Source organism: Coffea eugenioides, chromosome 8 (assembly GCF_003713205.1).
Source record: "Coffea eugenioides isolate CCC68of chromosome 8, Ceug_1.0, whole genome shotgun sequence".
NCBI lineage: Eukaryota > Viridiplantae > Streptophyta > Magnoliopsida > Gentianales > Rubiaceae > Coffea > Coffea eugenioides.
The window spans coordinates 42,346,238-42,373,443 of NC_040042.1; the positions used below are offsets into that span (position 1 = coordinate 42,346,238).

The window sequence follows — 27,206 nt, forward strand, 5'->3', positions numbered from 1 at the left end:
GTTCCAACTCATTTTGCAATTGACTTAGGAGAGCTCAACTGTTCCAACTCATGAACGAGATCTGTCCCTCTCATTGCTTTGTAATAATAGAGCACAGTATATCTCAAAGATTGATATAAATTGACTACAACAATTTGAAGAATGCAAATTTACTTGCTTTTTTGTTTGGACCATGAAAAAGTATACATATGGGAATCAAGTTAAATTTGCTCTTGGGGTTTTTGTACTTTAAAAGAGATTCTACTTTTGGGGGGTTTTGTACTTTAAAAGAAGATTCTATTTTCATACTATTAGCTTTTCCAACTGAAGCAGAGGAGTTCTTTTGTTCCCTCACAGACCCATGGTGGTAAGGTCCTGTGACATTGAAATTGAGAAAAAGAAAATTGCTCGTGTGAAAAAGATAAGAAAAAAGTTGCTTAGTTTTTACCAGCTAGCTTGTTTATATTATTTTGGGTCGATTATGTGTATAACCACAATGAAGGTAATATTCCAATCATCTTCTCACTAAGATAAAAGACCTTCATGATTTGCATTCTGCTAATTTGGGTTTGTTTGGATAGTGTATTATTTGAAATATTATTTGGAATAATTACTGTAGCACTTTTTGTGATATGATGTATGTGAGATAAAAAGGTGATTGGGAATATAAAAAGATAGGTTGGGAAATGTGTTTATGATGCAAGCGAAATATTATTTGGAATAATTTGGGTATCCAAAACAAATAGCGAGTCGAGGAAATCTTTACTTGGTGGTTAAGGTTCAGATCTTAAGATTTAGAGGTCTTGTGTTCATATTCCATTGGGATTTCTTCCTACTTTTGAAAAATGTGTATGGTGGTTGAGTCCCTCGAATTGTGCAAGTGATTTTGCTATCTTGAAAATAAAAAAAAAAAGGTCTCTGTGACAAGTGACGAGTGTCTAGGAGGCAGGTGTTAAATTTTTAAAAAAGTAAAATTAATTAGGGAAAAGTATAAATATAAGGAGGGTAATAATTATTAGTACGTGCATTCATAGTCTAAATAAGGGTCTCTGTGACAAGTGACGAGTGTCCAGGAGGCAGGTGTTAAATTTTTTAAAAAGTAAAATTAATTAGGGAAAAGTATAAATATAAGGAGGGTAATAATTGTTAGTACGTGCATTCATAGTCTAAATATTTATAGTAATTATGAGGAGTAAATTTAAGATCTTTCGTATGACTTTTTTTTTGTGTTTATTTACTAAATTTAAATGGTTTTTTTATAAAATATTTTGTGATATAAGGACACAATATAAGCATACAAAATAAGAAGAATGGGCTCACTATAAGTTCCAAATATTATTTATCTACCCCTGAATGGTGAATCCTTTAGCCTAGAAATAAAAAACATTTGCAACAATCAGAGATTGGATCCACTTCTCCCTGTGCCCTAAACACACAGATTGGAAGAGCCCAGCAAATATTACTTAGAAAAATCATGGCCAAGAGACAAGTGCAGTCACTCAATGAAACAAGATTTGAGATTTCACTGTGTAACCATGATACATCCATTGAGGAAAATGGAAAGTTATGAAATTATCTACATGATGTATTCAGCCCAACCCTCAGTTTATATAATTTTTTTCCAAATCTGACATATATTCCTTGAACAGAAACAACTTTGTAGGGTATGTGACGAATGTGGACTTACATCAAGTTGAACGAGACATATACCGTCGTCGCCTAGATAAAATCTTCACCGGCTCAGTTGGGTCTTTGACAACCTGTCAGGCCCGGACAATAATAAATATACTTGCACAAATTGAATACTAATTCTAAGTCTAGTGATAAATAGGACGGGAGAATTTAATTTCTTCTAGAGTTCAGGATACGGGGGATTTTATAAAAATGACAATAAACTATACAGCTTGAATATAATAAATAGATAAAAATTAAATAGCAAATTATTAAGATTTAAATAATATTGGACAAGCTCTAGCCAAGTACTAACTAGGGCTGCAAACGAGCCGAGCCGAGTCGAGTTTTGGCCTAATCGAGTTGAGTCTCGACATAATTTCATTGAACTCGAACTTGAGCTCGAGCTCGACGAGCTGACAATTTTAAGCTCGAGCTCGAGCTCGAAAAAATAAAAAATAATTATTTTATTTTTAAAAAAATAAATAAAATAATATTTTTTTTCTTAATAAATAATAAAATATTAAGAATATATATGTAATTTTACTATTAAAAATAAAAAATAAAAAAAATATATACTTAAAATAAAAAATAAAAAAAATATATATATATACCAGCTCGTGAGCTAACGAGTTTAATATTTTGAGCTCGAGTTCGAGCTCGAACTCGACTCGAGTTGCTCGCGAGCGGCTCGATTCGTTTGCAACCCTAGTACTAACTTTGGAAATGGTTTACTCAATTGATCATCGATGCAATAATAGTTTCACTTATAAACTGATAAACAGGTTATAATTGCCAAACAAGCGATGCCAGTTAATTTCTCCTTAAATTATCAGTAGCCAAGGTACGACCGTTAGCTATTATCCTAATTGCGAAATAATCCTAGGTACCACCGTAGAGTTCAATTTTCCAATTGTTTTAAGAATTAGAAAAACCCTATTCTAACCAAACAACACTTTATGAGAGTTGTTTCAAATTAACCCGTATATTTCCCTGACACAAATCTAATCATGCCAGTTACCACTAATTAAGAATAATTAAATAATTACTGATTTAATTCCTCTAATTAGTTTTAGATTATTGAATTAGTCTAAAACATAAGGCAGGAACAACTATACAATAGGAACATAAGGCAGGAATTATATAAATACCAGAAAATAATAGGAATAAGTAAAATCAATTTGATCTCACAATTTAAATTGAACCAAATCCTCCGTTGTTTCTTGACTAGAAAAAGAGATTTAGTTCATTTCTGTTGAAAATAAGCCCACGCGAAATTGCAGAATTAATAGTTGAAGGCATTCTCAATTAGAGACTACAATAATCCGAAAAGAAAGAAAAGAAAAAGAAAACCAACGAGCCGTCCCTGATGATTGCGGCCTTCTCCCAAAAAAAACTCCCAAGAATAAGAAAAAGAAGATCCTCGGTCATTCCCACTAGTCTGACGACTTTTTTGTTCAAAAATAGATTAGAAAAACTTGCCCAATTGGTCTCTTGTTTCCTACTACTACTAAAACTCTCCTACTAATTGCCAAATAAATTGATTTGGTGAATCCTATATTAACCGAAAATATAGAGTCGGTAATTCCATTGGCTAGCAGATTTGTGACCTCAATTTGCAACACTGGATGTCATGCATCATTCTTGAGCTTTCTGAACATGCTGAACCTTGAGCATGATGCCACCACGCCGAATAGCAAGTGTAGTGAAAAATTTGTACTTTTTTATCACTTTTTGTTCCAACTCCTTGCGATCAGCACAAATTAGCAAAAGTAAATAAAATAGAATCTGCCAATTAACGCAACATTTGGTAGGATAAGAGAGGGAAATAATTATAGAATTGACGACAAAATATCGATCTATCAGTTTTAGGGGCTATTTCCATTGTACTCTAACCCCAAATATTTGAATTGTCGAATCGTTCCATCCTTTTTTTCCCCTTTAAGTGAAAGGGCATGGCTATATATACAAGGCTTGACAAATAAAAACATTTTAGGAAAAAAAAAGAACTCCTAAAATATGGTGTCAAAAATTGGGTCAACAAATAATTGAAACAGAAAGCATAGCTTTTTTTTTCCTTTTGAAAAGAATTGTCAAGAAACAACAGCAGGTTAAAAACCATAACAATGATCATGATCTTGTTTTTCACTTGTGCAGGAGCATCAACCGGGTTTGATTGGGATAACTTTCTTATCAGTAAGGAACCAGATGCCAAATGTAACTTATACGTCTATCAACATCCGAACCGGACATGCAAAAGCTAAGTTAAAGTACGTGATCGTATCTTGGCCATGGCCACCGGGGCAGCTGGAAACCCATTGACCGAGATGGTTTTTTTTTTTTTTTTTTTTTTAATATTTTCTTGAATTTTGTGTTACAAATAAAAATTAAATCTCAAATTTAAAAGGTTAATTGTCATGCATATCTAAATAGGGGTGGAGCTGCCATTTGGTCAGTGGGGGCACCTGTTCTCACCAGCCAAAGGAAAATTCCAATTTTGGGTATAAATTTGTTTCAAAAATTTACTTGTACCCTAGCAATTTACAGTTGTGTCCCTACTGACCAAATTAAAATGTTCTTTTGTAGGTTTTCAGTTTTAGAAAAATTTTACTTTTTCTGGGATTATTTGTTGACACAGAAGAAAATTGACTACAACTGTTAATTAAAAAACAAGTAGTATATGTATTATATCGCTGTAATTGATGATTACAAGTATAACCTTGGTATTTTTTTTTTGAATACAAAGGAGAGGCCACTGCCTTCTAACATGGTATTAAACGTGGGGTTGTGACCCCAATCATATCTGCTCCTATTAACTCCCTTAGTCCTTCCGGTGGCTCTTCTAATCTTCCGCCTGTTGACTGTAAACGGATTGCTTCCTTGGCTAGCCAGTCTGCACATCGATTTCCTTCCCTCCAGATATGTTGCAGCTTGCAAGACCAATCTCTGCTCTTCATGCTCCTAATCTGTTTCACCAGATTGTGGTAAGGCGATGTGATCATAACCTTGGTATTTTAAAGAGCTAGATTGGTGGTGAGTATTTTGATAAACAAGTTCGTTTTTTCATTTTAACGAGTTGTAGGGCATTAATAGTTTTCCTACATCTCAGTATGTTAGTTGTTAAATAATAGGTATTACATGCAACATGAATCTCACAATTTTCGTTTTTAATCAATATTCATAGAGCTAGGCAACTATGCATGCACTGCAAATTGTGCTGGCTCCACTACTAATGTATACTTGATAATGTATATACATAGTCGCTATTTATCTAAACTCTGATAATGTATAGTGTATATAAAATTATTTCATTATGGATGCAAATTTCCGAAGTGATATGATAAAGTACCGTATATACCGAAGATTGGTCAATGAACTACGATTCTAAGATAATGCAACTGTACTGGCACTTTTTTTATTCCTTCTTTTTTTGGACAATGAAAAGAATACAGGGTTCTAAGTTAAATTTGGATTTTAGCTTACCAAACTTTAAAGGGAGATATCAGCTCTCCCCACTTCCACTTTGTCAAAATAAGAAACCCTTTGGAGTACAAGATTCTTGAAGACAGGTAGGAGTGTAAATGAATCTAATTAAATCATTACTCTAATATTCAGCTTTATTTGATTATTTTAATGAACTTGATATCTTAGTTAATTTTGACTTGTTTATTTCTTGAATCGAACTCTTGACAAATTTTTATCGAAGTGAAACTGACAGGTTGTCGAAGCCTGTGCAATAATAAAACCTGCTCAAACTAAAAGTAATTTCTGTAGATAGTGGTAAGCAGGGTCGAATCCACAGGGACTGGGAGTAATTGTTTCTTTTCAAATTCACAGTGACAAGGGGGTGTTTTTATGCAGGATGTGACAATCAAAGAAATTCAACTAAAATCTAAAAAGCTACTAAAAATTAAATAACAAATTACTGAAATCAAATGAGTGATAATTAAGGATCTAGCCAAGAAATAACTTCAGCAACGGTTCACCCAATTGATCATCGATAAGCAAAGGCAATTCCAATTATTTACTAATAAATAGGTTATAACTACCAAACAGGCGATGGCAGTCAACCCCTCCTTACTGTGTCGGTGATCAAGGTACGCCCGTTAATCACTGCTCTAATTGAGAAATAATCCTAGGTACGCCCATAGAATTTAATTCCCCAATTGCCTTACGTATTAGAGGAGCCATATTCTAACCAAATAACACACTACCAGGGTTATTTTAGATTAGCCCGCGTATTCCCCTGACACGAATCTAATCGTGCCAGTTGTCACTATTTTGAGGCAATTAAACAATTACGGATTTAATACCTCAAATGACAATAGATTATCAAATCAATTAATTATCCGGATCCAAGACAATCAATTAATTAAACAACCATAAGCACTGCAACCAGAGAATATGCAAATACCAATAAATAAGAGAAAAAGATAAAATTAAAACGATCTCACAATTTTTAGGCGAATCAAAGCCTCCGTTGCTCCTTGACTAGAGTGAGAGAATTAGTTCATATTTGATGAATAAAACCCAAACAAAATTGCGGCAGTAGTTACGGCCATTGTCTCCAAGAGTTGGGGAAATTCAATTCGTCCTCTCATCCGAGGGGAGCAAAGTACTAAAAGGTAAAGAAAGAAAGGTCAAAGAAAGCAATTCTCAATTGCTCCTGACATGCGCAGCATTATAGCTACTCCTAAACTAACAAAAGAAAAGTCAAACAGCAAAAGCTTTCTCCAAGATAGTGCTTCTCCTCTGCCTTGTGCGGCGGCTCCCCCAGGGGGAAGAAGAAGACTCTCCACTTCAGCCCTGCGTTCCTCCTTTTAATGCTGTCATCTGCGAATTACCAAAAAGGACTTGTATCTTCTTATTCCAGAAATGCCCTCGATTGCCTGCTATGTGAACTCTTTCTCGATAACTGTCAAATTGGCCTTTATTGTGATATTTTTGTTCTACTCCCTGAAATAAATGCAAATTACGAAAAGTGAGTAGAATCTAATAATTAATTCACATTGGGTTAAGTAATAGGGAAAATTAATAATAAAATTAACTATCAAATTGCAACCTATCAGAAACTCAAATCGAACTCGATTGGTTTGAATTTCTTATCTATAAAATTCTAACTTTATGGTAATTACATCAAACTCATGCCAAGCTTGAGAGTTTATCAAATATAAAACGTTGTTTAAATTTAGTTTGATTAGTTAGCAAACTAAAGTCTATTATCTCTAATTGAATTGAATTCAATTTGAGTATTAAGCAGTTTTAGTTCATATTTCAACTCTATGCACGGGAGTGTTTTTTTCTTGAGTTGTAATGTATTGAAATAATCTAAGTCCTTCGTGGCTCTTTGAAGTTCTTGTTACATGAGCTGGTAAAAGATCATCACGCAGGACTAATTTAGCACAATAGCTTCCCCAACATTTCTATCATGGACCAATTTGGTGATTTAACTATTTTTGTGGAAATCATATGCTGTTTCTTGACTTTTGAATTAGGTTTAATCCTTTGTTTTTAAACTAGGATCGGACCAACCGGTTCGACCAATTGAATTGAGAATCGGATAGTTCTTCGGTCCGAGTTAGTATACAAAATCATATGAAAGAAAACTCGGTCAAAATCAATCAAAAGACCGGTTTGACCATGAACCGGTAAAACCCAAAAAAACTCGGGTTTTTTTTGCTATTTTCTATTTTTGTTGAATTTCAATTTTTTTCTTGGACCTTTTATATTTTCCTAAATGACTAACAGTAACACAACAACGCTTTTTAACAAATCTAAAATCAAACAAAAAATAAAAGAAAACATGTATGAAAGGATGAGAAGAAAAGAAGAAGAGATCAAGAAATCTCACATGAGAAATGCTGAAAAGATCTAAAATAAAAAATGGTAGATGGGAATATAAGCGAAAGAGAAGAGGAAGAGAGTTTAAAAGAAATAAAAAGAAACCATTAGAAAAAGGAAAAAAAAAAAAAGCACAAAGCAAACACATGATCTGGACACTGTGATGCGGGACTGGAAGGCGAAAGCTTTGACGGTGGACTGGCAAAGAAGAAGCAACGAGAGGAAGAAACAAGAAGAATCCTTTATAAGTTAAAAAACTTTTCTCATATTATACTTTGGCCCCTCAATATTTTAAATAATCATAATTACACACATGGAATTCTTTTATTACTCATTTGCAACCTTACTTTTTGCATTTTTACAATGATTCGTATTTTCATTCTGGATTCATCATCTTATGGAATTAGAGACTCATTAATGTTATTATATCTTACTTAAAAAAGTTTCATCAAAGTACTTTGTATACTTTATCATTAATTTGGCCTCTTAATATATAGGACATATGGGAAAGATTGAAATTACTATGAGTACATATTTATTCTTTTTATTTTTTTATATAATTAAAAAATATATATATTTATGACATCATTCGGTTTGACCCCCAAATTTAACTAGTCGAGTCGTTACCCGGTCCGAGTTTTAAAACACAGGTTTAATCAAGCTATAAGCATGGAAAGAAAACCCGAGCAAATTGCGCATGGATATAAATTCATAACTTTGGGATGGAAATAATCACCTCGTATATCATCTGGGTTTTATCTAGAAACCATTGATAACTACACATTTTCAATCTGCATACCTCTTAAAGAATAGGCTAGGAAAGTGGCAAAAAAAACTGTGTTATTCTCTCGTCAATTACTGGTGAGTTTGACTTAATTGGCTTAATTGTCTAAATTTCTTTCTTTTTTCTTTTTTAGAAAGATTACAACAAGCCCAGGGGACCAATATAAATTGATTTAGAAATGAGTAAAATTACAAACTAACTCATAAATGGTAGGACAACTACTAAACGTATAGTTATATTTAATGACTCACATAAGCATAATGGAAGTTGAACACAGAAGTTCTAAATTGTGGGGGATTTCAAACTTGACCCTTAAACTTCGGCCTCAGGGACAATTTTCAAATTTAAAGTTAAAGGAAATATAATGATTTCTATGGAACTTTAGACGTCTAGTTAGGACATGATTTAAACAATCATTAGCAAAAATGCACTCAACCAATTGAAGAAGTTCCTATTGGACATCCACGAAGGAAACTGCAATTCCTCGCATGCATTTGGAAACTTAAAACTGTGGCAGATTGACATTGTATAGTTGTAGAGGTAGAATGTACATAGGAAGAGTATAGACGTACCTGCATATGCTAGAGGTGTTAGATACATTCGAGATCATGCACTTTTAATCTGCATTTTTACACCTTGACTTGAACTTACATCAGACTTCGCAGCACAATTGCATGGTCCTGACACGTAAATGACTGCTGAAGCTCCCCTACAAAAATCAACTACTGGGGATTTTGAAAAAAGCTGCTGCTTCTGCTTTACGTATCTGATTCTTTGGAGATAAGATTGATGAAAAGCAACATCCGCCTACATGGTAATGCAACCTTCAACGGAACTTCCTGCCACACCTCTGCCATATATAAGCCCAAGCTAGGGCAGTTGTTCTGCACCCATCTCGACTTAGAAATCATGGCAACCAAGTTTTTTCTCCTCTTTTGTTTTCTGGCTTTTGCTCATTCTGCCTTTGCTGATACTTCAGCTTACAAGTGTAACTGCAGTGCAGTGAAGCGTGAAAGCTTCCCGAGCGATTTCGTGTTCGGGGCAGCAAGCTCTGCCTATCAGGTAGCATTATCTGCAAATAAGATTGATGGAAATCAGTTGCCTTCATTGGCGAAGCTGCCTACTGATAATGGGAAAGATCAACTTTCTTACCAGTTCTGAAGTGTTCTCCTTCCCCTCAAACCCATAGCACATAAGTACATACACTAGAGGGACATAAAATTCCTAAATAAGTTAATAAAGATTTTTGGTACCTCAAAATAAGATGTTCAAGTTATTTTGCGCATGCATGCATCGTGAAGGATGTGGAGAGATCAATGCAAAGTTCAAAGAATTTGCTTTCATTTGCATCTTAATCAAGCAAAATCAGTCAGCCACTAGCTGGCTAACTAACCTCTATTTTGAGTTTCTATAGTAATATTCGGTTTACTTTTGCCAAAAATCTTGGCGGAAGATGATTGCACGTTATGAGTTCTCTCTTTTGTTTCCAGATTGAAGGTGCATGGAATCGTGACGGTAAAGGACCAAGTATCTGGGACACACATACTCATCTTTATCCAGCTCTGCATTTCATTTCTCTCCATTTGTTCGAAAACGATACAATTTGATACCCTCGGATCATCAGCTGATTATAGATTTGAACAAACTAGAAATCTGCATCAGCACCATTAACATTGCCCTCTGCTGGCAGTAACTATAGATGAATGTTGTGAACAAGATACTTAAATTTCATCCTCAAACAGTACATTAGCTTTTAGTAAAAAAGAAAAAAACACCGCATTAGTATTTTCTATATGGCTTTTTTTTTTTCCAACAAATACTGCAGTAACAGATGAAAAGGGAATAGCAAGTAACAAATTAGTTCGTCTAGCAATTAGAAGAAAAAAATGAAAAGGAAATTGCAAGTGCCATGCAGTCCCTTTTTTTTTTTTTGGTTCTTTTTTTACTTTGAAATTGCAGGCAAGATTTTTGATGGAAAAAATGGGGACATTGCTACTAATGCTTATGATCTTTACCAGGTATAGAAAAAAATCAATTGCCCTTTTTTTTCTGGTTTTATATGTGGTTGGGACTACATAAGTATTATATACAGTCACAACTTTCTAATTAATTTATAATGCAGGGTGATGTAAACAACATCGCTGATCTTGGTCTTGATGTTTATCGATTCTCAATCGCATGGAGCAGAATATTGCCAAGTTAGTTTCCTGTGTTTATGCACTACATATTTCTACGAGAATTTCTACTTAAAATTACAATTAAAAAGCTCCCAGGGCACACACACACGTACACATGCACACAAAACATATGTACATCAGAGCTTTTCAGTGAAATGGATTAATTTGGTAGTGGAAAAAGCTAAAATTCATTAAGTTAATGGTGATCATTACTTGCTAAATGCAGTAGTAATTTCAATTTTAAGGTTTTGATTTCTCACATTCGAACTTCTAACTCTCTCCATGCACTCATTCTTACTACTCGACAGGTGGTCAGTTAAAAGATGGTGTGAATCAAGCTGGAATTGACTACTACAATAATTTCATCAATGCTCTCATAGCAAAAGGTTCATTTATAATGGCCTTGATTGAATCTTTGATTTTTACAAGATACAATATAGAAAAACAAACATGAATGATAATTAGTTTTCTCCCATTTCCTTGCATGTTTAAAAGTTTCAAATGTAATTGAAAGTTTAAAATAATGGAAAACAGTTTCGTATACTATTGAACAACTCATTCTTTATTTAATTTGGTCTCTTTTTTATTTATTCCCCTTCACAGTTAATTGATTTTTTTGAATTCTTTTTTTTCCCCTTCACTAAATTCAAGTTCCTAAAAGCGCATGATATATATGGTAAATGTGCCTTTTATTCCCATCGTGTAGGAATTGACCCTTGTGTGACTACTTTTCATTGGGATGTTCCCCAAGCTCTACAATCTCTATATGGTGGATTCCTGAGTCCCCGAATAGTGTAAGTAGCCCAAGTTCTTGTCTATATTAATTAATTTTTCGATGTTAATTATTATGTAGTCCTAAGGCTTAGGGTATCCTTCCAGTTTTGATTTCCTCATAATTAATTTCTTAAATAGGGAGGATTAATTATCGAAACTATGTTGACATCCTGTTCAAGAATTTTGGCGATCGGGTTAAGTTTTGGATCACACTCAACGAACCATTGTCTTTAAGTGAAAGTGGACATACTTTGCCATATCTGGCACCTGGTCGATGCACTATATGGGGAAACGTTGATTGTACAGGTGGAGACGAAGGAATAGAACCGTATTTGGTGACACACCACCAACTTCTTTCCCATGCAGCTGCTGTTGACTTGTATAGGCAAAAATATCAGGTCACACCATTGATATAAGTTGCATGTGTGGTCTTCATCATGGCTTCTACAAGTTTTGAATTGAAAATTTAGCAAACAAGAAGCCTAAAAGGTTCTATTAGGAGGAGAAATTAATATATTAGCTGATGTTGTTTATTCTGCAGGAACTCCAAGGTGGGATTATAGGAATCACACTCAATAGCCAATGGTTTCTACCATTTAGGGATGGAAATGAAGATGACCTGAAAGCAGCAGAAATACAACTCGATTTCACGTTTGGATGGTAAGGGATATGCTTTAGATAGCTATCACTAGCTGACCTCTTGGCTCTTGATATTGAACATCAGATGGGCTTTACATATTTTAAAAGATGAAACAAATTTACAGTTCGTGCCGATCATCACAGGTTTATGCGTCCAGTCACATTGGGTGACTATCCAGACACCATGAAGGAAAGAGTAGGCGAAAGATTACCAAGTTTCACTCCAGTGGAGAGTAGAAAGCTAGAGGGTTCGTACGACTTTCTTGGTTTGAATTATTATACTGGATCATTCACCCACTTCCTTGACGAAGGTTATGTACCACCACATCCAAGCTACGTCACAGATTCTGGAGTTAATGTAACGGGTGAATTCCAATTTATTCTTTAGTAACCGAAAGAACAAAAAATATAAAAAGAACCTACATCATGTATTCATGTGTAGTTTCATAGCCTAAATAGTAGAATTTTTTATATATATATATGATTTGGAGTCCCTCAATTTATATCCTCAGTACGATGATTTTACCATGTTTTGGATATTTTCCCCTCTATATTTCGTCTTTGAGATTCCACCCTTTTGAGGGACTAAGGGCATGGTGAAAGTACAAATATATACACATAACACGTTGGCTGATTTTGACATTGAAACATACAAATGACCTTGTGATTTGGAAATTGCTAAATGTGTCAAAATTAAAAATAGCAGAAATAAAAAAAAATGCTGCGATCACTATATTGGTCTGCGTGTATATTGAATGACATATCATTTCCTGTCTATGGATTAACTTCCTTCTCTTATTTTTCAGAAACTGATAGTGAGGGCAATCCCTTTGGTCTTGGACCAGTAAGTTATGCATTTATCACATAGTCAATGGGTTTCATGCAAAAAATTGTTATATCTTATGATGCTAGATATCTTTTCTACTGTATTTTTTGACAGCCACAATATCTAAATGTTAAAAGCTCATGAATTCGACCCACATGAAAAATTGCTTGCAATGCCCATCCAATTATTATTAGTGATGTAAGCTAATAGCCTTTTTAAATTAGAGTGAACAAAGGAATACTAGTGTGTGTTTTCTTCTCTTAATGAAGTCAATTTTAGAATTTCAACGTGTTTCAGCACATCTTAACTTAGTATAATTTTTTATTTTGTGATTTTTGAGTTTGATTCTAAATCAAATGATCAATTAACTCTCAAAAAATCTTGTAGGCTGGTGTGTTTTGGCTTCAAGTATATCCTCGTGGAATCAGAGACCTTCTGAACTACACGAAAGTGGTTTATGATAACCCAACAATCTACATCACGGAGAATGGTAATCAACCAATCACTCATATATGCTCTGCTCTTCAGATCGATGTTGATAAATAATCTGCATGATTCTACATCTCTTAAGACTCATGAGGTAATTTATTGATCATATGTTCATCAATTTCGGTCGTCTGTTTGCAGGTGTATGCACTAATGACACACTAACCAAAGAGGAGTCCATAAATGATACAATTCGAATTGATTACACAGAAGACCATTTGTGCTGTATTCTTCAAGCAATTGAGTAAAGACTTTGGGAGTAATATCAATGGTTTTCACGGTTTTGAATGTTCTTCTTGTTTATGGTCGCTATCCTTTTGCGGGATCAGGTTTATTGTAGTTTTTGTAACGTACCTTTATGTTGTTCTGGAATAAAGTTTGACTTACCCAAAAATATAAATAATTGGTTTTCAGCTTCGGCAATGCATGGAGTTACTGTGGTTATTGCTATGTACTACTTTTAGTATGAAACTTATGACATATATTCTTACTAATAACGAGGGGTCCATTACTAAACGCTCTTGGAGTTATATAAAGGGAATTTCATCTTTTTGGTTCCTGGATATTTTCACTAAAATCAATTTCATCATTTATGAATTATTTTAATCAATTTAGTTCTTGAAGAAGTTTTTTATTTCCAACATAGGAATTTAAACCACAGTTTACTCAATCTGCATGAACCTACAAGGGCATAATCGTTACACTTGTCTAATCTTTTGCAATTAACGGACAAAATAGATTAGAAAGATCATCAGAAATAGTTTAACGACAACAAAAACTAACAACTTGTTCCCAGGTTTTAGCTTTCCAATTTCAAGCTTCATCATCTCATTCTCTTCTTCCAACCTTGTAAGTTCAATCTTCATGACATGGTTCTTTTGTTCGACTTCCCTTAGTTCTTTCAAGAATTTTGCCATCATATTTTTCATCATCTTCGGCATTGGCAAATCATACCACAAAAAGTATTTGCAAGTTTTCAGTGACAATAATGAATAGCAATACCCCATTATGTGTAGAAATTAGATTGCCCATTATTGCAAAGCAAATGAAACTAAATCAGAAATTACTGCTAAATATCCATATCCACTTATATTGCCAAAACACAAAAAAAAAAAAAAAAAAAATTCCCCTCAAATATATTGACAAAATAAAAAAAAACCCCATAATTCTTGTAGCCATGGAATCTTCTTTCTGGATTTGACAATATCCATGAAGTAGCTATTCGACATGGTTTATTACAATTACAAAACGCTGTTTTATCTCCATTGTAGTGCTCTAGCTTCTCTATCTTCACCCCTGATAAATTTCCACTTTTTTCACCCCCGATGATTTGATTGTTGGCAATTTCTCGAACTTGATGCTCTGCTGATGCATGTTATTGGAGCTCCATCACGAAGAGAATCGAGAAATTGTGAGGAGCTGTAATGGCTTATAAGACTAGATGCTCGCACCTTTATTTTAAACATTAAGCTACTTCCAATGATCTTTCAACTGCAAGTTTTTTTTTAATCTTCAACCACAAGTTGAAATAACCGATGTACATAAATATTTGTAATAGCTTATTATCTCGAATTCAACCTCCTAAGGCAATTTTGATGATGATTTTAACCATAATAAGTGCACTTAATTTAAAGGGTTGATCAATTAACCAGGAAAAAAATGGACTGAATGTGTAAAATTGCATCATAATTGTTCGTGGACTATGTCAAGAATAGGCCCTTTTTTTGTGGGTCATGACAAAGCTTATGGCAGCGAGTTCTTTTGGGAAGTTTGGAACAGTAAAGGAATATCCAAAAGTGGCAAACTTTTGAGTCTTTTCGTGGCTACTTGTTTTTGTTAGAGAATTAAATGCTCGAGCAGCTTTTAAGTTTCTCCTTGGCTGTAGGCGGGGTTTAAATTCCATCTGCAGCAAAAAAAAATTTAAAGATGGTACCAAAGCATTTTTTTGATTTAGTAAGATCTGTATATCTGTTAACTCCTAACACAAGTGATAGGGATATAATTATGCATTTTATTTGTGGTTATTTGGTCTTAATTTTGACAGTTTAGTATGCAAAGTATTGGATTTCTGCTCATAATTAGTATTTGTGTTAATTACAGGCAATTAGTGTTGAAAGTGACAAAAGGGAGGCAAAATCCAGAAGACTCTTGCTTCTAAGGCGTGCCCACGCCAGATAACGCGGAGCTGCGTGATAAGGACGGAGTATGCGATCCTACTCCTTGGAGGCTGCCGCAATTCTTGGAAAGTGATGGTAGCTACGTGGGATCAGGAAGTTTTTCCAAAGAGGACTTTTGGCAACAATCCAATGAGGGAATTAAGGAAATAATTCGTTTGAGAAACAACTTCTTATTTTGGCTAGCAAAAAGGACGGCGGGCAGCACTACAAATTGGGGGGATTGCAATAGACTAGGGAATCTTTTTTGATTCTTTTGTTTTTTTTCCTTTTACTTCTTCACGCAAGCTTTAGACAAGCCGCCGCACCCTTTTACTTCTTGATAGACAAAATTACTTGGAAGCTTGGAATCACATAATGATTATGCAGCAAGGCTAGTTCTTTTATCTAGTTGAGAAATAAATCGAGGATTGGAGCACCATAACTGTGAGATCGTTTTAATTGTTTATTTTTAATTTATATGTTCATGGGTATTTGATTATTCTCTATTTTTCCCTAGTTATTATTGTTTAGATTTATTGGATAATTAGGCCTGTTATTCGAGTGTCTAAATAATTGATAGCCAATTAGGATGTTGGCGCGTCGCCTTTAAGCATCTTGATTAGTGGCAAACGAGACAATTTCACCGCCTCGCAAGGGGTCTAATTGGATCGTGGGGATAATTAATCTAGCCTAAACAAACCCGCATGTGTGTTTGTCATCTAGAATTAGGTCTTTCTAATTCCTAATGCTGTGGCTACATTAAATCCTATGAGCGTTTCTGGGGTTGTCTAGTCACAAGAGGGTAGTTTATGAGCGTCTCTTGACTATCATAAAATTAAGGAAAGATTGGTGGTTGGGCGCGTCGCTTGACCACTATAACCAGTTTATTCGTGAGTATATGAATTGTCCCTTGTATCTGTGATCAGTTGAGTGCTTCGATGCCAAGATTAATTCCTTGACTAGGTTGTTTTAATTAATTGTTATTTGTGTAATTTGGTTTCTACTATCTTACTCAACTTTGAATTTCCGTTTTTATTCCTTTTTAATTAGTTGGTACTATTGCTAAAAATTCCCCCCCCATTTTCCTGTGTGATTTGCCTACCTGTTCCCTGAGGAGACGACCCTACTCACCACTATACTCATTCAGTTTTGGTAGTAGGTCTAATATAAATTTTATTTTTGGTGGTTTGACACCCACCAACAAGTTTCTTTAGACTCCCCCCTGTATATTAGGATAGAATAGGTTATACAATTATTATCGTTTTCGAAAAAAAAAGGCCTCTATTTATGTCCCACATGAGTGTTTCTCGTGGGAGAGTAACTGTGTTTTACAACTATTTCTTGCCGCCTAAAAAAATTGAAATGGGAGATCTTGATTTTATCATCTAAAATTACCATTCTATGAAGATTCGTTTAAAGTTGTATGTGGTGATCTATATTACTATATTAACGGCAGATTACATTGTACAAAACAATTGCGACTACTGAATATTGTTCATTTGCGGAGCTATATGGATGTGAGGAGGCAACTTACCCCTTGAAAATTCTGAAACTTCTTAAAGAAAATTTTCCTGTCCAAACAATGTCATACTCCAAACTAGTTTTGCCTTTTCCTAATAACAGACATCATTACCACAAAAGTAGTTTTTTTTTTAGAACTGTTTTATAAATCCGTATACAATAACACCAACTGATAGACCTTTGCATAAATCGTCCCTTTAAGGGGACGAAATAGTCTGTTTGAATTAGGGTTGCAAACGAACCGAGTCGCTCGAGTCAAAACTCGATTCGAGTTCAATCAATATCGAGTGCGAGTTGGACAAATCGAACTCGATCTCAAAATATTAAGTTCGTTCGGCTCGCGAGTTCGAGTATATATATATATATATATATTAATAGTAAAATTACATATATACCCCTAATATTTTATTATTTATCAAAAAAAATATTATTTTATTTATTTTTTAAAAAAATAAAAATAATTATTTTTTATTTTTCAAGCTCGAGATCGAGTTTGACTCAAAATTGGCAGCTCGTCGAACTCGGACTCGAGTTTCAAGGTTGATAAAATTAAGTCAAGACTCGGCTTAATTAGTTGAGCTTGACTCAAAATTGACAACTCGTCAAACTCGAACTCGAGTTTCAAGGTTGATAAAATTAAGTCAAGCCTGTCTTGATTAGCCCAAATTTCGATTCGACTCGACTCGTTTGCAGCCATTGTTTGAACATACATAATTTAGATATTATTTTCAAAAAATTTTTGTTTGTCAATCATTTTTTTACTGCTCAAATATCCTTTAAAAAAAAACTTTTTCTAGAAAAACAATCCCAATGAGCTCTTTGTTTTCCTATTTAACAAAAGTCAAGTCAAGAAACCAATAAAAGAAGGGGAAAAAAAATTATCCGTGGCTGTCGTCTTCAGGTGTAGTCAAGAAAAAGTTTACAAGTTGCTTCCAGGAGCTTTACTTTCAACAAGGCTCGGTGAAGACTGGACTTTTTGATTGCAAGAGTCCTCCAACATTTATTGCACAGACTCGGGAATAAATTTCACTCGAATTAATGTCTCTATTCACAAACATCAGCTTGGAATAAACAATCGAAGCATGAAGGGTTTTCTCTCTTGTTTGTCAAATATTCATTGGTGAATGCAAATATTCAAGAGCAAACGTGCAAATTCAAGCACGGCTATAATGTTCATTGGTGCATGCAAGTGTTCAATCATGAATTAATAAGGCCTTTGTCAAACCTTTGATTATTTCTAAGTGCGCGTGCATATGTGTATATTTGTTGGTTTTACACCCAGTGTAGATTTCTTTAATAACGTGTTTAATCATCTAAAAAATCCTTATCTTTCTTTATATTGCTTAATGACGAGGCTCAAACCTACATTCTAAATTTTGACCTAAATCCTCGTGCACTGCAAGTGTACAGGTCGTAGTTAGTAGTACTCAGGAATTAGGATCGATCTCACGAGGAATCACTTGCAACTACCAAGGTTTCTAACTCACTCTATTATCTAAATTTATCAAGAATTTTAACTAGTTTAATCATTCAAAATGCAAAAAGTAATATAATGCAAGTTAACAACTTGAAGTAACTCAACACAAGTGTCCTAGGGTATAGAATCCACTAAATGTAGCTAACCATGGATGAATTAGCTAAATATCACTCATGCTCTTGTTTTGCTAAGGATGCATTTCACGCAAACCATTGGAACTCGCTTTCGCCAATGAACCAAACTTAGTCTACACTAGAGTTTCTCTACTTTTGTGGTGAAATCTCTAGTTTAAACTATATCAAGGACACGAAATGTCATAAATATCCACCTAAATGTACCTCTACTTTCGTGTGTTTACTCCTTCATTCATTTTTCATTATTATCAACTATTTTCATATATTAACAACAACTAAAGTGGCTAGTAAATGGTGATCAAGCATTTACAAGTATTAAAGTATGAACAAATGAACTAGCAAGTGCAAGATATAACAATAATTAACTTTATTCAACCATAGTTAAGGTACAAATAGTTTCATCTATCCCTAGAACAAGAAGATTTAGTTAGACATAGTAGATTTAACAATAAAGCTCATGTCTTCAATGTAACAGAGTATTAGTGAAACAAATAAAGAGAGTAAAGGAGAAGAAATGCTCATTCAAATGAAGAAACATGATTTTCAAGTTCCATCATCTTCATTGCCATAAAAAATACATGGTTACATCAAGAATTCTTTAAGTTCTTCAATAGAAATGAAAACTTAACTTGATCTAAAACTATCACTAAGTTAAGCTAGAGAGAAAAGAAAGAAAAGTTCTATATCTTCCCTTCTCTATCCCCTCCAATCTCCCTTCTCACTCTTCAATAATGTGTTTTTCTACTCGTTTTTTTCTTCTTCTTCCAAAAATGCCCTTCATTGGAATCTCCAATATTCATTCTTCAAGTGTACAAGATGCTTTGCCAACTTTTCAATCGAAATTTATTGTGAAACAAGAGGCAAAAAAGTAAGTGTTAAATGTATACAAATTGTTCTACAAATCGCTGAGGAGAGAAAAATATCTGAACCCTTGGATTCGGGGGGTACCAAGCTGATCCGAGCTCGGATGTAAGGTTTCTTCAAATTTTCACATATTTTGCATGCAAGGTCTGAGGCCTTTGTCGAAGAGATCCAAGCTCAGATCATGGCCTCGGATACAGCCTCTGATTACAGAAGTTTTATCCGAGGTCGGATCCAACTCCCCTATTTCCAGTTTCAATTTCCTTCCTTTGTCGTGCAACTTTCTCTTCTGGTCTCACTTATGCATTATCCTCCAAGATATACATTGCATCTTCTTCAACTTAAACGAGTGTTTCATGCACCAATAACCTACAAAAATATCACATATTTATGCATTAATCCACTTATTTGGCTCACTAAGTAACACCTGAAGCAATTTTACACCAAAAAGGGCTTAGACATGGCTATGAACACCTAAAAACACGACAAAAGCTTGCATGTAATCATATGAAACAAACATGTAAAATATTCACTTATCACTTAATGATGTTCAGTCATAGTACTGCCTTCAAATGGTTAAAACTGAGTTTGCATGCAATTGGTGTAGTAACCTGCCGTCTTTGTACTTTTATTCTTCACGTTAACAAAGAGAAGTCGCATTGATTCAAGAGCAGGATTTCCTTTTTCATGAAAGTTATTTGTTTTGGGACAGGGCGCAATTTAGTTGGTAAGTAGATTATTCTTGGTTTGACTCTCAAATCCTCCTATTTTCTCTTTTTCATTATAAAGCTTAGAGTTTCTCCTTAAATCCCAAAAAAGAAAAAAGAAAAAAGTTACTTATTTCCCCTGCTCATGAGAGGTCTGCATGACGCTGGAGTTGTTTTCATATTTTTTTGGGTTTATTATACTTTACACTTTTCTATTATACTCAAATTCTCACTTGGATTCTTGTGTTTCAAAGTGGGATACTTCAATTTTTAAAGTATAAAATCTGTCCCACTCTGATCCCTAGAATATGAAAGGGAGAGAATGAAGTGAAGTGTTCAACTACACATCCCCAACCTCCCACCCTACCGGAAAATATAAAAAGAAAAAGAAAAGAAAAGAAAAGAAAAAGGATCAAATTATTATTTATCCACTGTGGTTTCACATATTACTACATAATCCATCTATGAATTTATGTAAAAAGGAAACTAGACATGCACATAAGTTAGTGTACTAAAATGACGATGTTCACTTAACCCATCTAATCCTCATATGATTTTATACAAAAGCGCCAACCCTGTTATATTCAATACCTAGTAAGGGTAATATTGAAATTTTAACTAATAACATTGTGGAGACTACTTTTTATCAAAATTTCACTTTACATAAAATTTTAAGTATGTTCGACAGATATTTTAAAATGTAAAAGTGGCGGTCTTGTATTAATAGATGAAACCTTAGGAGGCAATCAGTAATTTATCCAAAAACATAGGCATTGCAAGTTAAAACTATCAATGAAACCTTTTTATCTCGTTCACAAGGAATGTGCAAACCCCCAAGCCAACCCAAAACCCCATCCCCCACCCAAAAAAAAAAAAAAGAGAGAGAAAAAGAGAGCAAGTTGGCGTTCAATTTTTTTTTTTTTTGGTGGCAACTTCTTAGCACTTTTATTGATAAGAACAGAGAGTTTACACACGGACGTAGACCACTTCTAAGTACATCAATCAACTATAAAGCCAACAAATCGAACACAAAAGGAAAAACGATATTATACCACTACTAACACACTTAAAACTCTATGCCCCATTCAACAGCAAGCTAGCTCCAATTCTCCTTTATCCTGAGCCATTCCTGCAAGAAACCAGCACGGCTTTAAGATCTCGAGTAAGCCAATATTCAAAATTTTCCCCATTTCATGAAAGAGCTGTGGATTATGCATATTCATGGACTTCAAATAGTACATCTGCTAGAGCAATTCTCTATCAAAAGGGACTTCAGGAAAATTCTCTTTCCTTTTACTCCAATGGCAACTACACCATCCAAGTTCTCCATGTCACCATCCATTACATGAGAAACGGCCAAATCTTCATGGATTTTAAATACTTTTGAAAGTCATAGGGTTCACATGAATAACTCGTATTTATTTCCTTTATTAAAATTTGAAAAGATGCTCAAAAAAAAAAAAAACCTTAAAAAGACACATAATGGCCTGACATTGTCAACAAATATCAACTAGTGTGGAAATTCTACTTCTTTTCCTTAGGAAAGTGTATAGTCATATCTAAAAATGTATGTGAACTTGCTTAATGGAATTTAATCAAATTGACCTCAAAATAACTTCAACAGTTTAGCTTATTGAGTACTTTTACAATATGCATTCCCTATTTCTAGTATCATTGTGTTTGTTTCATAGAGATGGGGAAATAAGAAAAGACGAGAAAGAGTTTAAAAAAAAAGAATAAATGAGAAACGATTAAATTTCTCAAAAGGAAATAAGAAAAAAAAAAATAAGGTTTATCCATTGTCGATTCAAGATGAATTTTCTATTTTTTTCATCAACGTTATTACTAATATATGTTATATTTCTTGATAACTTTACGTGCGTTCCTCAACATCTTCAAAAATCTAGATGATTGTTTCACATCCTTTTACCAATATTTTGGTGAAACAAATAACTTAAACAGTTTTGAGATTAAATTATTTTCAAAATGAAAGAGACATGCAGAATTAATTAGATGATCGGACCAAAACCCTTTTACTAGCTCCAAGTGAGTACTATTATTCTAGTTAAATAAAATTATGGCCAGATGAGGATTGTGCAATACCTGATACGCACATACAGAAAGGCTTTGCTCCATTACTGTAGTTGGATTGGATCTTTAACGAGTTTTCTGTTTTCTCCGTTGATACCTCGCTTCTTCAACAAACTTTACGACCCATTGTGGCTTTCCTGTTGCAAACATTAGCCATCCCAAAGCGAGTCCAAGGACAACTCCAAAACCATATCCTATAATCACTGGTTTCCATGTAAATCCACTGAAGAAATCTGATTGCTCTTCTTCTTGATCTATAGGAAGTGGTGGTGGCACCTCAAAATCAGATTCGCTGCACTTCTTTGTTAGTGGGAGTCCACACAGTCCCACGTTCCCCTTGTATGAATCATTGGAAAATGTATTGAATTGGTTACCTTGAGGAATGCGTCCCACAAGATGATTCTGTGAGAGGTTTAAGAATTCAAGCGAGGTCATCATTGTAAGTTGCTGTGGGATCTCTCCATCAATTTGATTGCAAGAGATGTCCAATGATTCAAGGGAACTCAAATTCCCAAAGGAGGAGGGAATATGGCCAGAGAATCTGTTATGGGATAAGTTCAGAACTTTGAGGTCGACCAGGTCACCGATGACGTCGTCAATCTCTCCACTGAATCTGTTGCTTGATAAATCAATGGCTGTGAGAGTTGTTATGATTTGGGGCAATTCCATTGATAGCCCTTTCACAGATATGCTTAACGAATATCTGTAATCATTGTCATAAAAGATATAGCCAGCGTCCATGTACATTGCCCTTGATTCAGTTCTGTCTGAATTCATCATTGCTCTCAAGCTTGTTAGAAGCCTGATAGGTACAACACCGGTGAACTCGTTGTTGGATAGATCCATAATTTGCAACTTCTTGAATGGGCTTTTTGTTTTGAAATTATTGTCTATGGTTCCAAAGAATCGATTCGATTTCAGAACCAAAACTTTGAGCTCCTTGAGATTTTCCACCCACGTAGGGAATGTGTCATTTATTCTGTTATTCCCTACATCAAAGACTTCCAGTTTTTCACACTTCACCAAAGATCTTGGCAACTGCCCTTCAAAAAGGTTGCCCTGCAATCCAAGATATCTCAAACCATTTTTCGGTGCAAAGATCATCCCAATGCTTCCTTGAAGGCGATTATTTTTCAGATTGAGCACAGCCAGTCCGCTACTGAAGTTTCCGAAACAACGTGGAATTTCACCGCTGAATTTGTTTTCAGACATGTCAAGAAAGAAGAGGACTTCTAAATTGCATATTGAAATTGGCAGCGGACCTTGAAGCTGATTTGATCGAACATCCAATACAGTAATACTCTTCCAAGGTGGTATGAAAGGAGTAGATATAGCATTATAAGACAGATTTAGGTAAGTTAGTGAATCCCAAGCCATGGAATTCAACCAACTGGGAATTTGACGAATGTTGTTGCTGGAGAGGTCTAAATATGACAAACTCTTTGAGTTTTGATTGAAACCTGGAAATTCTTTTAACCCACAAGATGACAATCCCAAATGTCCAAGGTTGAGAAGTGAGACATCGTTGTCTATCCTACATACTAATCTATTGGAGGAAAGATAAAGGTAAGCAAGGTTTTTCATATTCAAGAACATAATCAAATCAACAATGCCACTTAAATTGTTTGATGAAAGGTCAAGCCATATTAGGTTCCTAAGTGTAGATATTGACTTGGGAATTGGACCTTGTAATTTATTATGATCCAAAAAGACAAAAGTCAATGAAGAATTTCCTGTGAAATCTGGCAATTGTCCAGTGAAATGATTAAATCCAAGATCTAAGAAAATCACTGCTGGAAGGTGAAACAACCATGGTGGAAGTGTGCCATTGAGCAAATTCTGGGTTATCTGTAAACTTATGAGTTCTTGGAGCCCAGATGCATTCGCAGGAAGTGGACCAGATAGCAAAGTGAATCTGATGTCTACGTCTACAAGCGCTGTAAGGTTGACAACTGAAGGTGGCAATGGACCAACTAGACTGTTATAAGAAAGTGATAGAGAGGTTAGTTTTTGGAGATTGTTGAAAGAATCTGGAATTGGACCTTGAAATCCATTGCCTGAAAGGTCTAATGTCTTCAACGACACAAAATTTGAAATACTCCTTGGGATTTGTCCCACAAAATTGTTGGAACCCAGTATCAAGTCAGTGAGTTTTGAAAGGTTGCCAATGGATTCGGGTAAAGAACCAGAGAATTGACAGCCAAATAATATCAAGGAGTTTAAGGATTTCAAGCAGCCGATTGAAACAGGAAGTTCACCAAACAAGTTGGTAAAACTGAGATCCAAGACTTCCAAAGAAGATATGCTGGAGTTGAACTTAGGTAAAATACCGGTGAGGTTCTCATTGCTACCTAATACAAGAGCCTGCATGTTCGGTATCTCAAAAACATGATCTGGGAGCTTACCATGCATTCCTGTACTGCTAAGATCTAGATATGTTAAGGATGAAGAAAAATTTAATGGAACCTCAGATGCTATGTGTACAGCAGACAGACAAAGCACACTTATCTTGGTTAAATTTCGTAGAAGCATTTGAAAATCATGTTTTTGAAGTCTTAAAATTGCGGAGCTTGGGGGATGTAGAGAGAAATCAAGCAAAACTAACTTTGACAAGTGAGATATTTCTGATGCAATTTGGCCGTTGAAATTTGAAGTTGAGAGGTTGAGGTGTGTCAGGTGTGTTAATCCTCTGAACTCGCGCGAAATTCGCGATTGCTGGAAATCATTGTATGCCAAGTTTAGTTTCTGGAGTTGAGAAAGGCCGAAGAGGCTACTATTAGGACTGATGACTCCTTCAATTTGGCTGCAGCTGAGGTCTAATTGAATTATATGACCAGTGATCTCATGGCATGTGACTCCATCCCAGGTGCAGCAATCTGTACTCTCGTTCCAAGATGTGATCTTTGGATAAGGATGCTGACCAAAGTAACTACAGTCGGAAGAAAATTCATTGGATGCGCTAATCTTGAATTGCTCCTTAAACTGAAGTAATGCAAGAGCTTCATCATAGCGGCAGAAATGATGCACCGAAAAAGAGGATGCAATTGCAATATGCAGTATGAGAAGGTGAACTGATATTATAAAAAGCCAATTTTGCTTCTCCATTTGGGTTTGTTTGATAAAATTTAGAAGGGCAAAAATGAGTCTTTTATAGAGCTTGAGTTTCAACCAATTAGTATACGAATTCACTCTTCTGCTTGCAATGACCAAAACTTCTTATCCGTCACCTAATTTTGAAAGATATGACACCATGCTCCAAACCCAATTTAGTAATTTACCCCTCAACTTGGGAAAGTCTTCCATGACGCATTGGAGGAAGACTAAACATGCTTGCTTCTGTTCTCCATATTAGAGAAATTTATGAGAAGCATATTTTAAAAGCTGAGAAGACATGGGAATAGGGTCTCTAAGTTGAGTTATATCTAATTAAAACAGTTGACGTAATTCTTACAACCTTTTTGCTGTAAACTAGAAAACTGTTGACAAAAAAAAAATTAAACCAAGTCTTTTTAGAAGTTTAGTTGCTTTAGAATTATATTTTTTATTTGTTAACTAGATTAGAATTGGTGTCAAAGTTAATTTAGGAAATACGTTTGAGTCATGTTTTGGTATTATAATGAGAATAGGATTTGTGGTTATGTTTCATTATTTAAGGATTTTGAGTTCTAAGTTTGTAGTTGAGGGAAATTAGTGAATTGAAATAGAATATTTTGTTTCCTCCTGTGCTTTTCTTATATTATTGTTTGCAAGATTTCAATGTTACTTCCGTTGGGTGATATTTTGTGCTAACAAATGGTATTAAAGCCCTAGATTCAAGAGTTTGATCTTGGGGTATCGTAGTGTCTGAAGGGTGTGCAGAATTTGTGGTAGAGGACTATGTGCTATAAAAAGGTATAGAGGTTGTGATAGAGTAATCATATATTGAAGAATTGGACCACAAGGTTGGTTTTGGAGTATTCCATCATTGATTGGAATTAGGGAAAAGCGACCCTCAGAGGGATGGCTGAATGGTTGATAGCTTCGGTCTTGAAAACCGGTATAGTTTTGAACAAAGAATTATCGAGGGTTCGAATCCCTCTCTCTCCTTTTTTGTTCGGTACCTAGTAATTCTATGATACCAGTGGAAATTCGGGTTAAAATTCCCTTTTATGAAGAAGTAGAATAGGAACAGAATAAAAAAGAATAATTGCAAAGTAAAAGAATATGAACAAAGGTCTAAAAAGAGGTATTCTATTAAGATTGTTGGTGTTGTGCAATGATAAAAAAAAAAAAAAAAGGTTCTACCAAATTGTTGATTGTTTACCGTGGAGTTTGATCAAACCTGAAGCCAGGGAGGAAAAAATTTTTGTTAAGGTACGTAAATTGTTTTAAGTTGCCATGGAGAGATAATTTGTTAATGTTAAAAAATTAAAAAATTTGCACACATTGAGTACCATTGAAGAAAGACGAGAATGGGAGAACACAATGGAGAAATATCTCACAAGGTGTGATTTGAGTGACATTCTTAAAGTAAATTCTTTCTATTGTTTACCAAAAGTTTTTTATCAGGATTATGCAGAAATCCGAAGAATATTATTGAAACTCTTTATATTTTTGATAGAGTTTGACTATGAATCTGATCATAAGTCAAAACGTGGTTTAACATGGGAAGTTAATTGGGAAAAAAATATATGTGTTGATAAAGAGGCTTTTGAAATTTTTGATGTGCTTGAAAATTATGATTTGTATACTTTGTTTGGGATGATTTGATAAAGAAGAATTTGTCAATAAAAGAAATTATTGTACTTGTGGGGTGGATGAATCCATTGGCAATTATGGAATTGAAAATTGTTTGCAACAAAAAATGCATGATTTATTGCTTGAAGGTAGTGTGAATTATTATTGTCCAAAAAGATATGGAGGCTCTAATGATGAATGGGTCAATATGGATAAATTTTGAATTACGTGCAAAGTACGAGCATGTCCTACTCCTAATTAAAAAATAAACTAGAGTTACTTGTGAGTTATACTGTTACAAAGGCTGCAATGATGATTGAATCTCGTGATGACATTAGAAAAGACAACATCAAGAGTTTGGTTTAA

The 27,206-nt window shown here is 34.6% G+C and overlaps 3 protein-coding genes across 3 annotated transcripts in view; 1 reads left to right on the top strand and 2 right to left on the bottom strand.

Moving 5' to 3' along the window:
* Positions 1 to 9,741: 9,741 nt before the first annotated feature.
* Positions 9,742 to 13,425, top strand: LOC113780821 (beta-glucosidase 24-like). The gene is made up of 11 exons (XM_027326600.1): positions 9,742 to 9,790; positions 10,235 to 10,293; positions 10,398 to 10,473; positions 10,761 to 10,838; positions 11,159 to 11,246; positions 11,369 to 11,624; positions 11,768 to 11,886; positions 12,010 to 12,230; positions 12,672 to 12,709; positions 13,079 to 13,181; positions 13,319 to 13,425. Exons 1-11 carry the CDS (start codon positions 9,742 to 9,744, stop codon positions 13,423 to 13,425), a joined length of 1,194 nt encoding a protein of 397 aa, XP_027182401.1.
* An 8,765-nt stretch (positions 13,426 to 22,190) lies between these two features.
* LOC113780822 (receptor-like protein Cf-9 homolog) lies at positions 22,191 to 23,708 on the bottom strand. The gene has a single exon (XM_027326602.1). The coding sequence runs from the start codon at positions 23,706 to 23,708 to the stop codon at positions 22,191 to 22,193; it is 1,518 nt and encodes a 505-aa protein (XP_027182403.1).
* Positions 23,709 to 24,212: 504 nt separating this feature from the next.
* LOC113779190 (beta-Amyrin Synthase 2-like) overlaps positions 24,213 to 27,206 on the bottom strand; it is a 31,322-nt gene continuing 28,328 nt past the window's right edge. Inside the window, exon 18 of the mRNA XM_027324691.1 lies at positions 24,213 to 24,329. Within this exon, the coding sequence (XP_027180492.1) occupies positions 24,268 to 24,329 (62 nt within the window). The 3' untranslated portion in view covers positions 24,213 to 24,267. The remainder of the gene's footprint in view (positions 24,330 to 27,206) is intronic.

Bases quoted from the DNA above. Each gene is read 5' to 3' on its own strand.
- LOC113780821 (XM_027326600.1), top strand. From the start codon at position 9,742: ATGAGTTCTCTCTTTTGTTTCCAGATTGAAGGTGCATGGAATCGTGAC. The intron at 9,791-10,234 runs GTAAAGGACCAA...TTGAAATTGCAG, and splicing joins AGGTGCATGGAATCGTGACG to GCAAGATTTTTGATGGAAAA. The intron at 10,474-10,760 runs GTTAGTTTCCTG...ACTACTCGACAG, and splicing joins ATGGAGCAGAATATTGCCAA to GTGGTCAGTTAAAAGATGGT.
- LOC113780822 (XM_027326602.1), bottom strand. From the start codon at position 23,708: ATGAAAAACCTTGCTTACCTTTATCTTTCCTCCAATAGATTAGTATGT.